The following is a 14,715-nucleotide window of genomic DNA, read 5'->3' on the forward strand; positions in this document are numbered from 1 at the left end:
TTCAGGCTTGGACAGTGCAATAAAAACAAATTTGTTTATGCATACTATATCAGTTTGAAACAGTCACCACCAATGCATTACATAGCTAGCCCATGCATACTTGGGCTGATATCGGGACTTCTCTCTATTTGGCGCACACTTTTTTACACAACGCCGAAGTTAAAGGATTTCCATGGTTGCTTACAAAATGGAAGGGCATGGTAATCCTGCAAGGCCTCCTTGATATTAAGTGCAGGCATTGTGGCACAATACATTAAGTGAGCAATCTGAGAGTTATGTGGAGTTGCTTTTATAATGAAAGGCCAAGCAACGCACCTTTAAAAACCCTGCTGACTTCATCAGAGTCCATTTACAGTGACCAAAGGAATGTCAACTAAGGCGTACAGAGCAACAATTCAATGTTGGAGTAAATTCACCATGCTTGACAGTTTGGGCTTCAGTCTTCAGAAGGACGGCCACAGCACTAATAGTAGTGTACAGTTCATTGCACAAAAAAAAAGAGATCAGACCTGGGAGCCCACAGGTAGTGGTACCTTGTAACAAGTCTTTTCACTGCTGCATAGTACTCTGCAGTCTTAGTGAGGCATAGCTGAATGAGGTCATAGTGCAGGTTTGTTGCGTGCAAACAGACGTAACCTGTACCAGAAAGCCAAGATAGTGGCGGTCCATATGCTCTGGGTTCACTGGGCCTGCTCGTGCAGTGATGCCGGCCAGCAAAAACTGACAGGTCCATACGCTGGACTTGCCAAAGCGACTTGTCTAGGAAGAAGACAAGCTGGTCAACGGTGGCAAGCACATGCCAGCACTGCATGGGTGAAAAGCAAAAATAGCCTGCGTTTTGAATTTTCTTGAAGATACGTTTGCGAGTTCATTGCGTTCACACAGTGGCTGGTTTCACCACAATGTGTGAGGTGGACTTTGATGGACGATGGCATTATCAAAATTCAGCCACTCTGCATAGAGACATTTGTTCAAATGTAAGGTGCTAGCACGAGCGCAAGTCCTATGCAGTGCAATTTCTAGCCGACTGTTCCTGAGCGCTGCATGATGTAAGATGGCATGTGTCACCCTTGCTCTTTGCATGCCTGGGGTGTAGTAGTAGTAGCAGTACTACTCGCATTCCTGTGCAAGAAGGCTCAAGAACTGTCAAGCAGCCCAAAGCAGCTCCTTTCTCCTTGCGTGTCTGCAGGCAGTAGGTCGCAATAAGTACAAGAGTTATGACTCTTCTCTCTTGAATGGAGCACTTAAGCCTGCCTAGCCTCTAGCTTGGTTAGAAACGCCTCTGCTTGCCACGTCTTCATGAACGCAGAGCAGAGAGCTTAAACTTTGTCAGCTGTCGCTGCAGAGTGGAGTTGCTTGACATCTTCACACACGGGCTGCGGACGATTTGTCGCACACCGCCTGCACCACGCCTGAAACGATACTTGGCCATCTCGCCGTGGCATGCCCCTCGAACAGGAGCTGTAGCCTCGGCATTGCACCTAGCTGTTGTCAGGTGCATTACGACACACGGCAGCCTTCTTCTGATCCCTCAGTGACAACAGTGGTGGCAGCAGCCATCCTGCGAGCCTCCATGGGGCTGCTGCGTTGAACCACCCCGTTGGAGGAAGGTGTGTCCGAGCCACGACCTTGAACTTGACGGAGCAGTCCCAGATAACCAGGGCTGCAATGAGAACAATGGAGGCGCCAAGGTGAAAAAAAGGCACACGATACGAATGTGAAAGTGGGTACAAATAACATGGAGCAAAGATATCGCACGGGACCAGACTCACAAGTGCTTGTATGTACTCTTGACTAATTCAATCCTTCAGAGCAAAAAGATGCTGTTAAAGAATGTAGACCAAACTATCTCAGCAGTAAGTATCGAGGAAACACTAAGTCAAAATAGATTGGAAGATGGTGCAGCTATCAAAGAGAAAATGGACCACTTGTGCTGACAGCGAGGAGTTAAACTGTGGAAAAGAAAAGGGAATTTAAAAGCGAAGCACTTTTTTGGCATTGCAGTTTCTAAGTATCAAAAGGAGCTCACCATGATGCCAAAGGATGTCAACACCTTGCCCGGGCCACGTCACTGTACATTTCGTTCTAAGACGTTCCAGTTGTGTCCACAGTACAAAGCACATTGACAACTGGCACATTATTGTGCACAGTAAGATGCCCATCGCTGTTTTGCACTCTACCAGTTGCAGAAAACGTTCACAGCAATGTGCAAGCAATCTGCTTCAGAGAACCACAGCTTTAATATCATACCATGGAACCACAACGAAATAAGTGCACAGAATATCGTGAAGCATTTGCCAATTTTTAGGTGGATTTTGAGCATTAGCAAATCGAACATTTATGTCTTCTGTGGGGTGCGTGAACTGCCTCATACAGCTTCACAGTCTTTGATAAGTTGCTTGGATTTGCATGCATCTGCAAAGGGTTTTTGTTTTCAAGAAAATATGAGACGAGCTTGAGGTCCATAACTATTACAGCGTAAAATATGAAGATGAAATGGAGACATGACAGGAGAAGACTACGTGCTGTAATAATTATGAATCAGTACCAACTAGCCCTATTCGCCATTTCCCTAATAAGAGCTTAAATGTACCTAGAGATGTCTTGCCAGGGTGAACTATTTCGATTCAGCAGTGCTTGGCTGCCATGTTCTATGAAATTAAATAATACTTAATGAACTGGGCTTGTATGCTACACAAGAGGGGTGAGAAAAATGAGGACCCCACACGCTGTGGGAATGGATGTAAGCAGAGCTTTCTTTGCTGTCTGCCTTGATTAACGATAATTACGACAAATGTTAAATTTCTTCAACGTTTAGTGCAACATGAGAGTGGCGAGTTGATGTTAAACGTTACCTTGCATGCACCACTGCTGTCTGTCTGCGTAGTACACAAAACACACAACGAGACGTGTTTGCTTGAGGCATTGTAACGCACCGCTGTTCATAACCTCCAGGAAAGTTAGCATTGTCAGTGCTTCACATAGCACATCGCATTGTGGCAGAAGCGTTAAACTTTATTTTAATTATGGGGCTGTAAAAAGGCAAAACCATAATCCAATTATGAGGCATGCTGTAGTGGCAGACTCTGGATTAATTCTGACCCCCTGGACATTGGTTAATGTGTATCTAGATACGTACGTGAACATTTTTGTATTTCAGCCCTGTCGAAATGTGGCTGCCGCGGTCAGGATCGAACCCGCAACCTCGAACAATGCAACAGCCGCAAAGCTACTGTGCCTGGCACAGAAGTTTTGATTTGATGTGCTTCTGCTTTCATATTGTCGCTTAAATGCTATGGCGCTTTAATGTAGTTATGCATCTGTCTACACACCCTACATCAGTTGTCCGCATGATAAATTTGCATGGTTTTTATTTTTTTAGAAATAGCAGAAACACACTGCATAGTACCTTAAACTTAATATTATCCAGTTTGTCCATAACCACTGCCATGTTTATAGTAATGTTTACTTGTCTTCTTACGTCGCCTTTTCCCTCTCCTGCCCTCCACCCCATGTATAAGATCTGTGAGTGGAAAATGGTAAGGCTGTTATTCACTCGTTTCGTGACTGCATCAGTTCTACCCATTCTCTGCTTCCTGTCTATCATTCTATCTACCTCCCCTCTGGACTGTTGCATGTTAGTACAAATGTAAGCGCTGCAGTTATCGCAATGCTTTTACGGGAGTCACGGATAATTGCAGCCGTTGGTAGGGTATTGTGGCAATGCCCAGGGAACTCAAGAGGGCATTGTGACAACCGTTGATGGAAAGGTCCAAACGAGTTTCTCGCATCGTCTTTCCTCTCTGCCACACTCCTGCCCTGTATATGCAGGTACAGTCGAAACCCGCGATAACGAAATGCTGCAACAACGAAATTCTCGCGACAACGAAACATTTTCGTTTCGGCGAACCTATGGCGGCGAATCCTATGGGCGTTTCGGCGAACGCCCATAGGATTCAATGCATTTCGTACCTCTCGGCAACAAAATGTCGCTGTACTGCAATCCCGCATCAACGAAATTTGCTGGAACGTAACTCCACATATTGCATAAAGCTAGCAGGCTCCAAAATGTGCTCAAATGCGATTGTTCTGCACTAAAATTGCATAAAATACCACCACATTACACTTGTGTGGGTGCCGCCATTTTTGTTCACAAAGACAACCAAGCGCCGGAAGCAATCAGTGTGCTGGAAACACGTCATGGCCGCCATCTTATTTGTTCATCGCCCGTTTGAAGCGGCACCATGAGCGGCACGCACGTTGCTACCAATATGTGACGACGGTGTTTGCACACCTACCAGGCGCGATCATAGATCGTTGTTCGAAACGTGCATTCAGTTTGTGTTCCCCGCAGCTGACGACTCGGCGAGATCTAGGCCAATCATGCGAGGCAAAAGTGAAAGCAAACTGGACGCTCGTTTCGAACGGCAATCCCCGATCCCAGCAGTGCACTGTGTAATGTGTGCCTCGGTGGTGAGAAAAATGCAGCAAAAACAAAGAAATCCACATCCTACCTACATGGAATTGTTTATGGCGCTTGAGATGGTGGTCGCGGCATATGGAGTGTCGCGCATCGGGCCATGATTGAGCGATAGTCCAGGAATATCCCTTGCTTCAAGAATGCTGATTTTGGTGCCACCCGACAGGCATCAAGTGCGGATTCAGTGCCGGATGTAGATTTGCGCAAAAAGGCCGTTGTCTCGATCATTTGCCTTCGTGTACACGAGATACGATCACTTTTGCGATTGGCATCGGACGCATCGGCGCCTACGGGCAACAGCTTGTGCTGGAGAAATGCTGCTGCATGCGCTGTTGCTCTGCGTCGTGTGCCAAGTTACGCAAAATCTCGCAAAGTGATCGCATTTCCGAAAGCAGTTCACCAAAAATACTGCGCTACGGCAGTACTGTCACGGCTGATCGACGCATGCGGCACACTTTCTACTGTCGGCAATGCGGTTCTATATCCTCAAGCAAAGCTTGCAAAGTAGGCTAACGGAATTTGGACAGTAAAGCTTTGTTCTGCGATGCATTACCTATCTGTGGTGTCTCTTTTTGCAACAATGAAATTCTCGCAAAAGCTAATTTTTTCCCGTTCCCCACCGATTTCATTATTGCGAGGTTCAACTGTATACAAGATCAGAGTGTGTATGTACATGCACACTTTGATCCAACCTCAAAGGCGGTAAGTAAGACAGCAGCAGTGGAAAAGTCAAAGAAAAAGGCAAAGAAAGCGTCAATTTAAAAAAATATGTAGTTAAAAAATGGCTGGAGCCATCGCTGTGTACCATTCAGCCAATGCCCACTGCACCAGCTTGTCCAGTGCATCCGGAGTTGCCACCAGAGGCGCTACCAGGGTGTCGCCAAGCATCAGAGCCAGGGGTAGAGCCCAGTCACAGCACCGAGCCTGCACAACAAGCAAAGCACATTGGCAAAACGAGTCTGACCAGGTTGAGAGCAACAGAACATCACTGCAAATTTACCATATTTGAGCACATATGACTAACCCAAGGCGAACTGTGCATATGACTTACATAATTAACTGCTGACAGAAACATTGCAATCCTTCAAAAAGTGACCTTCCACAACACTAAGCAAGGTTCATTTTGTAGGGTAAGTCAACATCAGCTTTACTGTTGCTCCCTGCTGCGGTGTGATCCAGCGTTACTGCAATGTGGAACACATTTATACAAACAACTTTACAATTTTAGTGCCTTTCCTCGACATAACAAACTAAATTGCAGTAGCCTTCCATACCTTGTGGTTTTTAAGTATAATAATAAAAATTTTCAGAACACCCATAGCTGCTGCAGTGATTTCGTACTAAGCATGTTTCACATTATTGTTTCATTTGCTCACTACTGTACACAATGAAATCGTGAACGTGGGGGCCAAATGAATGAATGAATTGAAAAATCGATGAACTGAATGTGGGGGCCAAGTTTTTAAGGTCTCTACTTTGTAAGATACCTACGTGTTGTGGGGTTCTCACCTGTGCTCTTGGGACAAAGGAACGACAACACAGTAGTGCAAACAATCACAAGGGCATTTATTGCACCTTTCATAGACCAATGCCTGCTAGTCGAGTTGCTATCCACAAAACATGCCGATGGGCACGCGACAAATCTAGGAAGTCCGACCTACCGAGACCGGATAACGAGCGAATATGTTCGCCCCATGCTGGACACCAACGCCTGGTCGTTCGCGCGTACGGTCACGCGAATGGTGGAGCGTTCGAACGAGGCCTCACGAGACGGTCTCACAGAAGCATGGATCGGCGCACGCGTGGAACGTCAGCGCCACTTTCCGACCCCGAAACCAAAGAGGAAGCGCTTTCTTTCCGCGCCCAGGTAACCCTGCCATTAGCTGGCCTTAGCAGTGCAACACGTGCGCCATCTCTCGTACTGCGCTTAAACCAGACCGACTGCGTGTACATCAGGCCACGCGGCGAAGCCGGATTACAGGAGACAGGAGCTATGTGGGAAAACAACATATCAGGGGACGCGTGAGTCGCACATCCCCACAGTGTACAGTATTACAATTGTAGTATAAGCTTATGTTATGTACAGCAACCACAGCCAAGGACTTGAAAGATCCATTAGCTATTTGTCATCTATGGGCCGTGGAGTAGTAACACCTGCAGAAGCCTAAGGCTAGCACATAAATCTGCTCTGAACCATGTCTGCAACGTTGTGTAGAAACAAACAAACAAATATTTGTTTGACTGTGGTCATGAAAACAGCATGAAGCATGCTACAGTACCGCCCTGGAAATTTACTAAAAATTATGAAAGAAAGAAAGAAAGAAAGAAAGAGTTCTTACTAATAGGGAATTTCAGCATCATAGCCTTCTTGAGGCTGTAAGAGTGGCAATTGGAGTGGTAAAGAAATATACTAAAACTCTTCATTGCACAGTGCAGCCCAGCTTTAACAATAGCCCACACGTTTAATATGCCATGTAGTACCAAATATACCAAAACTGCAACCACAGTTATGAAAAAAAAAGAAGTCTGTTGAATGGATTAATATAGCGAAACAATGTACCGCTACCATCAAAACAAGTTATATATGAGGCATGTATACCAGTGGGACTCCTCTTCCACGCATCCCTACAAACACTCGGCACCATCTAGAGCCGCTGCCGCAAAGCCTGTGCGTGGCCTCCCAAATCCATGGCGTGCCAGTGTGTACGAACGATGAGAAACACATCATGCGGCAATCTGGCTCCTCTCTCGCACTTCTTTCTGGACCCACTGTGCTATCTAGTGGCACCGCCAAGAACTCCATGCATGGCCTCCGAGACCACAAGTGTGGCACGCCGTTGCCTGCAGATACTGAGAATTGTCCAGTTGCTTGCCGTACGCTCAGTGGCACATACTCAGTGACACAAGTTGGCGGGTGGTACATTGAAAAGCGGCACGCACCCATTGTATTTGTGCTCCAGCCTGCTAATGCATAAGGTTGCTGCCCTTGAGGAACACTTGTGACATGGGTTTGTGTCCACTCAGCATCAGATAAATTTAAGGGATCTTTTCTGTCGTTGTTGATTCATTGTAGGCACATTCCCAGTGGCACATAACCAGTGACCTAGTTACCTAAGTTGGCATCAAAGACTTTCATTAAACCTTTCAGGGTCGATGTTTTTGCCATGCGACTGCCCAGGGTCGATTTTTTTTTTATTGCAGATTCCAATTGTTCTGAGGGACCTATTTCGAAAAAAATTTACCCTAATTTTCCTAGGGTGGCCTTAAAGGGAGAAAAAAATATTTTGCGTTCGTATATATGTACTTTTTATTCATGAATAACAACAATTAAAAAAGGTGATAAACTTGTAAGAATGAAACATTTGATGCATTGTTACAGTTCAAGGCTTAGAATATGCACACACGAGAATATTTCGCAAGCCTCAAATGTTCCTGCTCTTACACTAATATTTACGTCCATAGCCTAATCGAACTGCACAGGTGAGCGCACCCAAGCAAACTGTGTGGTTTTGTGCCCGCCAAAAAAGCAAGACGTGTGACAAACTTCTGCTAATCTTCATCTTATCGCTCAACCGAGCTAATTAGATATCGCGAGTCTCCCCCCAAAAAATAAATGAAAAGTAAACGCATGCACGGGGGCATCCTTCCTATGCTCACCCCTGTGAGCACTAAACAAACGAGAAACAGGTGGCCGCCCTTTGATCGATTAGTAACGAGATAGCCATCAGTTTTGCGAGCGCGAGACGCCGAAACCACGCGCGAAAGAAAACCCAAACCACCGCCCGCCCGCCTGCCTGCCTGCGTGCAAATACACGATCGGTGGTATATACGGTAGACACGCCGGAGCAAACTAGCTCTAAAACAAATGATGCAACGAAAACAGAGAAACGGAGGCATGAGAAAAAAATTCCCTGTATTCCCACATGCCAGATAAGAAAACATTAGGAAATTGGCGCACTTTTTTAAACGTACAGACGGCACCATAAATATACGGCACCGACCATTTTGGACTTGTTCGCGGCGCCGTATATTTACGTCATTGACCCTGAAAGGGTTAAACAGCGGCACACACCTACTGGCACATACTCAGTGACCCCAGTTGGTCCGATGGTTGGTTCCGAACCCTGTTATTTCCACACAGCAGCCCAATGTGCTACCCATTCCACCACCGACAACCCAGTGACCCAGGTAGGTGGGAAAATGGTTAGACACAAGCATACAAACATAGATACACAGACAGATAGCCCTTGAAGAATGCATGGAGTACCCAGAGAATGCTAACTAGGGGTGTGCGAATATAAAAATTTTTGACTACGAATTGAACAAGAATACTTAGCATGGAATATTGAATCGAATATTGACTAATGATTCGCCGCATTTATTAGAAAGTTGGTTTATTTTAACATGTTGGAAGATTGCAATTACATTGTGATTGGTAAAAGAATTAAACTAGTAAGCTGTCATACTAAAAGACTGTGTACATGGCTCATGTTAGCTTTGGAAAATTGAGTAATTTCTGCTAGTTGTCTGTTCTCGCCAACCTGTGCCTTATTATACCACATCAACTTCCCGTAAACTCGGAGGCATTTGACCCTCTACCAACCGCTGCTCATCACATTTGCTGTCAAGCAATAAGCTCTGGATTCAGAGTGGAACTTGCAAAAGAGTGCAACCTTGTTGTTCACAAACTTGTCCCCTTCCTACCGTGCCTCTTCCCACTGAATTCAGACGTCCAGTGACCGAGTGTGTTTTACTGGTAAAATTTCGCCAACAGCATGAAATTATCGTAAAATTATCCACAATATCAGATGGACTTTGTTAGATTAGATAGAAATAAACACTAAGAACCATGTTTGCTTCTGCACAGCCAGCAATGTATTTGATTTCGTTTCGAATATTTGTATCTAATCGAATATTCAAAAATTTCTAAATACCTAGTTTTCAAATCGAATATGAATATCAAAGATATAACGTCCGATAACATTCGAAATTTTCTGATATTTGCACACCCCGAATGCAAATGCATTAGAAACCTTGCTCACCTGTCCCAGTATGTGTAGCAGGTGCCTGGCCTGGGCCTCCACTTGCGGTGAACCTCGGAGCTCGGCGGCGCTGGCCGCGTGCAGTCCCGCCTCCTCCTCCTCTAGCCACCAGCTTTCTTCTGAGGTGCTCTCTGAATCGGCTGGCGAGCCACGCGTCACACCCCCTTCCGTGCCTCCATTGCGAAGCTGTTGTCCCATGGAAGTAGGCGATGCGGCTTCGTCATCCCCTGCCCCACCAACTTGGGTGGCTCCAGCTGCTACCGTGACGGGACTGACTGGCATTGGCCACTCAAAATCTGCATGGACTGCCTTGAGTGCTGCGACAAAGTCTTCCACCTTCGCGGCCCGCAGTCTGGAAATGATGTGCCATTGCAGGGAGGCAGCAAGTATTGCTATCAAGATGTTGCAATAATGGTTCTCCTGCTGCACCTGTTTTATCAAAAGGCCACTTGATCCCACAGTCTGATATCAGAACCAAAGGAGCTTTTTTGACTGAGCGGGGTGACATCCTCCAATACTCAGAATATACGGTCTTCAAGAGATACCATATTTATTCAACTATAAGGCGTGGTTTATTTTTCCCTCGAAGTCAGCCCCCCCCACCCCTCGCCATATACGCGAATTTTGCCTTTAGGTGTGGCTTCACGGCATCGCGCGTCGCAATGCCGTGAAGCCACCCAAGGTGATATTTTCTTTCTTTGGGTCTCCCAACTGGCACCCTCGCCTTATAATCGTGACCGCCTTATAATCGAATAAATATGGTACGTAATTTTCAGTTTCGATTTTCTCAGCGATGTCACCTTATGGTGTTGAAAAAAATGGTGAAATACTACCACGATTGTAATCTTTCACTCTAGCTATACAATGTTAACTTTAGTGTCCCTTTCAGAAGTTAATGGGGAAGCAAATGGCTCGGCAAGCTACTGTCTGGAATTGTCTATCGACGGATTAGCAGTTCCATACTGAGGCGTGGGTGTCTAGGTTGGTCAAATTCACACTGCAGCAGACAAAACTGTGCACTCTGTTATACTAAGGGCCGTGGCCAACACAAGGCTGCTACTGCAAAGTGCTCCAAGCATATTCCGCATCGCAAAGATACAATCAACTTCACATGGGTTCTTATCACCTATGTCGAAATTATAAGGTGTGCTTCGACATGTCAGCATGCTGTAGTGCAAACTCACCGTTCCTTCTCAAGGAAGCTCTGGAGTGGGAAGTCAAGGTGTGCTGCAAATGAACCAAGTTTGCGCAACTGTCCTGCTCCCAGAAGCTTGCGGGCATGCCGTGTCAGAATGACTTCCATGAACACTTGATTCACTGTGTCCTCATCTCTGAAAGAGACACACAAACATTTTTCCATGTTCTCTTGCAGATGACTTCAATGACCACTGGCTTCATTGCATGATTTCAAGCTTAACAGTTAAGTTTTCTTAAGCTCAGCGTGGTGGTGTGAAGAATATCAACAAAAGAATTAGGCACAGAATTTCAATGCACTCAACACTTAAAAAAGCACTCGTGCATAATGCAGTGGCAAGGTTCAACACAGGTACATTGCACCTGTTAATGTTCAAAGAATTAGGCGCAAAATTTTAATGCACCCAACACTTTTAATAGGACCTGCGTACAATGCAGTCACAAGGTGTAATACACATACATTGCACCTGCCAATGTGCCAAGTTGCCCATTGTTAGGAGAAGCTGTTTGTGTTTAAACCACGTTAACTTCAACATAGCCTACTCAACAGGAAAAGTGAGAACATAAGGTCCGTGTCAAGCCAAAGCTGTCTGTGCTAGAACGCTAAGAACTGTTTGGACAACCTAGTACTTGATACTTCACTTGTTAGTACAGCAGAATCTCATTTATATGATTTGGAAAAAAAAAAACACAAGAAAAAAAAACGTACCAACCTGGAAAATGTACAATCTGTAGTAAAAAAAAAAAGTCACAATTTGACCTGAAACGCGAAGCATTGATTGTGACAGCAAATTAGTGGACAGCTATACGAAGTAAGGATAGTAGTTTTATCGGCTGTATAAACTTGTGAACACAGGCGTACTAACTAAATTAACAAGCATGGTGTCACGCACACACAAGCAAACATGATCAGATCTCACTCAAAGACCGCGGAAACTTGCTGTCAAAACGCTGGAGCGAGGAAGAGCAGAAGCAGCAGGAGCAAGCAAATTGACTTCCGTGTTGCATCTCGCATCAACGTGAGCTAAGCTGCAGAAACACAGCACGCAGCGGACTGCGTCCCAGATGCAGATGGCTTTCAAGATACAGCAACCAGGGCAGGTGTGCACGGCTGCCCGGGCCGCCCGGGCCAGAGGAGTAGACGCGCCCTCTCTCGCGGCTTCCCTCCCTTGTGTCTGCGAGATTGAGCGATCACTGGCTCACCCTCACACGCTTTCACTCGCACATACAGCATAGGGTGCGCGGCGACGATCTTATCGTCCTTGGATGCTATACGGAACCTCACGCCGACGCAGACGGCATAAATGCACCTGGAGTGTCCATATAATTGCCATCGCAATAAAAAAGAATTTTGTGGGATCAACTGTAGTTGTCATGTACATACTGCGAAACACTACATGAATGAATGCAGCACGAGACTCCAACATGGACTTGGCTGGTGGGGCCTGAGCGGCGCAGGACTCGCGTTGTCGTTTTTGTGGCTTCAGCAAGTTTATGCATGCGCTCCTTGAATTTGGCCTGGGTTGACAGCTTTTTCAGGCGGGGCATTTTGGTGCGAAGTACAAGGACGGGAAAACAATGAAATCGAGCTGGTGGGCAACGCAAGAATGTGATGCCCCTAAAGCGAAACATGAAACTTCATTTGGGCAGGCAACTACTGTCCGGAAGCTGCTGTGACAGGCGCCTACTGCTCTCGATTGCATCTACCTCATGCCTTTTTTTGTTAACATGGGAACCATCAGCAGGAAATGTATCGTATGATCAAAGTTTCATGATGTACTGAACATTGGTGCTGAAAGAATGTGTTTCCCGGGAACATTTTAGTAACTGGTGAAAAAGAAGTATAACTGCATTGGGTCATTTTCTGTGTTCTTAATCATGAACGTTTGCTCCAGGAAATCGTAATGAATAGGATTGTATCAACGAGGTTCTACTGTAGTTACAGCACAAAAAGAAAATGGAAAGGATTCATGTATTAACCGAAACAAACGATGTAGCAAAGATTGTATGAGATGAACAGAATAACAAAACTTTTTTGGCACTCGCAAATTATGCATGGAGACATTAACTTTAATGTCACATAAAATAATAACTAACAAAAAATCAAGAACGAAAGAAACTCAGTGCCTTTCCACTCTGTGAAGAAGGATGACCAGCGAAGCTGTGCATGTAGGACCCTTAATGGCAAACTGCACTTCTGCCACGGGTTGGCCCGGTATTGCACTAATTTCAGGATTGGCCCACATATGGGGAGCGCTTAACGCCTGCTTCACATTCGCTACGGGTCGGCCCGCCATTGCACTATCTTTAGGATCAGCCCATGTATGGGGAGTTTTGTGTCTACACACGGACATGATCCTGGGGGAACTTAACAGCCCTTAACAGCTTCGCTGTAAAAATAACGATAAATGTGCAATCACCGCCATGCAACAATTTTGACTAACACCACAATCAGTACAAAAGAGTGAGTCAGTGTTAGCCACAAGTCAATTTTGCTGCCATGATGACACACGTTCATAATTACACTAGTAGAATCTCGTTAATTCGAACTCAAGGGGGACTGGAAAAGGAGAGCCCCTTGAAATATAATGCCAGATCAATTGTGTGACACAACCCACAAAACGTGGCGTGCATTGCTTTGCTTGTTCCAGTTTGGTCCTGGCTTCTGCGCATTTTTGCTCATCATTCTTACGGCACATGACATTATGGTAGCTATCGATGCACTGAACCTTTGCCTTTGGCACAGGTCTGTCTGAAAAGCGGAGCATGGGAGCGAGAGCTTTTGTTTGAAATAACTGCTGCACGGCTTTAAGTGTTGGAATTCATGGCAAATCTCTATTCAAATACAGTCAATGACTGATCTCCCAGACGGCCAATTTTTCGGACGTGTGCATTAATTCAAACGCCTTCACAGCATCACCACATACACCTTAAAGTGGATGTATAAGAATGTCTGAAATTTTGTACACCAGAAACCTTTGCTGTCAAATCTTCCAAACTGTTTGCCATGTCCGCAGGTCCAAAACGGCATTATTCGAAGCCACCACCATTGCCATTTTGACCATCTCGCTGCCTCAAAATGGCGCTCTCGCCAGCAGATCTGCTGGCAGCTGTAGCCACCTCCCACGACGCTATACCTAGCTACTTTGACATTCGCTATCAAGCTTCTTGCAGCTCGGTGCCGTATTTTTCATTAAAACAATTCCCCGCTGCTAGCAATGGCACTGACTCCGCCATTGTAATCCTCGCCAATGGCTTCGAAGCGCGGAGAGCACAACGCTTTGCATAATGCCAGTTTCAGAAAGTCAGCTTCGCCTCAATAGGACAACATTACGCGGTAAAGCATACGAAAAGTATTGCGGTGAGTAATACCAAAAGCGACAAGGGGCAATTGTCCCAGGACACAGTATGTATTCCTTAAATTATACACGCGTGCACCATCACAGTACGAGCACCGATACGCCTAATACGTGTACTGGCAGGCCTTCAGAACTATTTTGGACATGCCTGTGGCAATTTGAGCCTTTGGGGGCAGTTAAAGGTATGCATTCATTTTATCAGACTGCCTGATTTTTCAGGCCTTTTTGCAGCTCCTAAGAAGTCCAAAAAATCCCACGCTGACTGTACACAGGACTTTGCCGTGACCAACTGTGCAATTAGAATTATTCGTCAATTTGAATTAGCATTTCGAGTTATCGAGATTCCACTGTACTGATACAAAGTACTTTGTTTTTAGAATAATGCGCATATCCTTAAATTTGTACCATGCTATTTTTAGCCAATATGCAACTCACGTTGAAGGACCAGCCGAGGGTCGCGGAGGTGAGCAGTCTGCTTCAGGGTTGATGGCGCGCAAGAAGCGCACCAAGTCGCGTGCCAGGGTCCAATGGGCACCATCGAGAGCAGCTCCCAGCAACAAAGTAGCATGCTGACGGCTAACGAGCGGCACTTCCAAGTTCTGCAGGACCTGCACCATGATATGTTATGCCTCAAGCTTAT

The 14,715-nt window shown here is 45.7% G+C and overlaps 1 protein-coding gene across 1 annotated transcript in view; it reads right to left on the reverse strand.

The window, feature by feature from the left end:
* Positions 1-20: 20 nt before the first annotated feature.
* The window catches only part of Rich (Guanine nucleotide exchange factor subunit Rich), a 60,207-nt gene continuing 45,512 nt past the window's right edge, over positions 21-14,715 (reverse strand). Inside the window, exons 22-26 of the mRNA XM_050167763.3 lie at positions 14,511-14,683; positions 10,707-10,853; positions 9,523-9,874; positions 5,286-5,404; positions 21-1,663 (exon numbers count right to left, since the gene is read on the reverse strand). Of these exons, the coding sequence (XP_050023720.2) occupies positions 1,501-1,663; positions 5,286-5,404; positions 9,523-9,874; positions 10,707-10,853; positions 14,511-14,683 (954 nt within the window). The 3' untranslated portion in view covers positions 21-1,500. The remainder of the gene's footprint in view (positions 1,664-5,285; positions 5,405-9,522; positions 9,875-10,706; positions 10,854-14,510; positions 14,684-14,715) is intronic.

This window comes from Dermacentor andersoni, chromosome 11 (assembly GCF_023375885.2).
Source record: "Dermacentor andersoni chromosome 11, qqDerAnde1_hic_scaffold, whole genome shotgun sequence".
In the NCBI taxonomy this organism is placed as follows: domain Eukaryota; kingdom Metazoa; phylum Arthropoda; class Arachnida; order Ixodida; family Ixodidae; genus Dermacentor; species Dermacentor andersoni.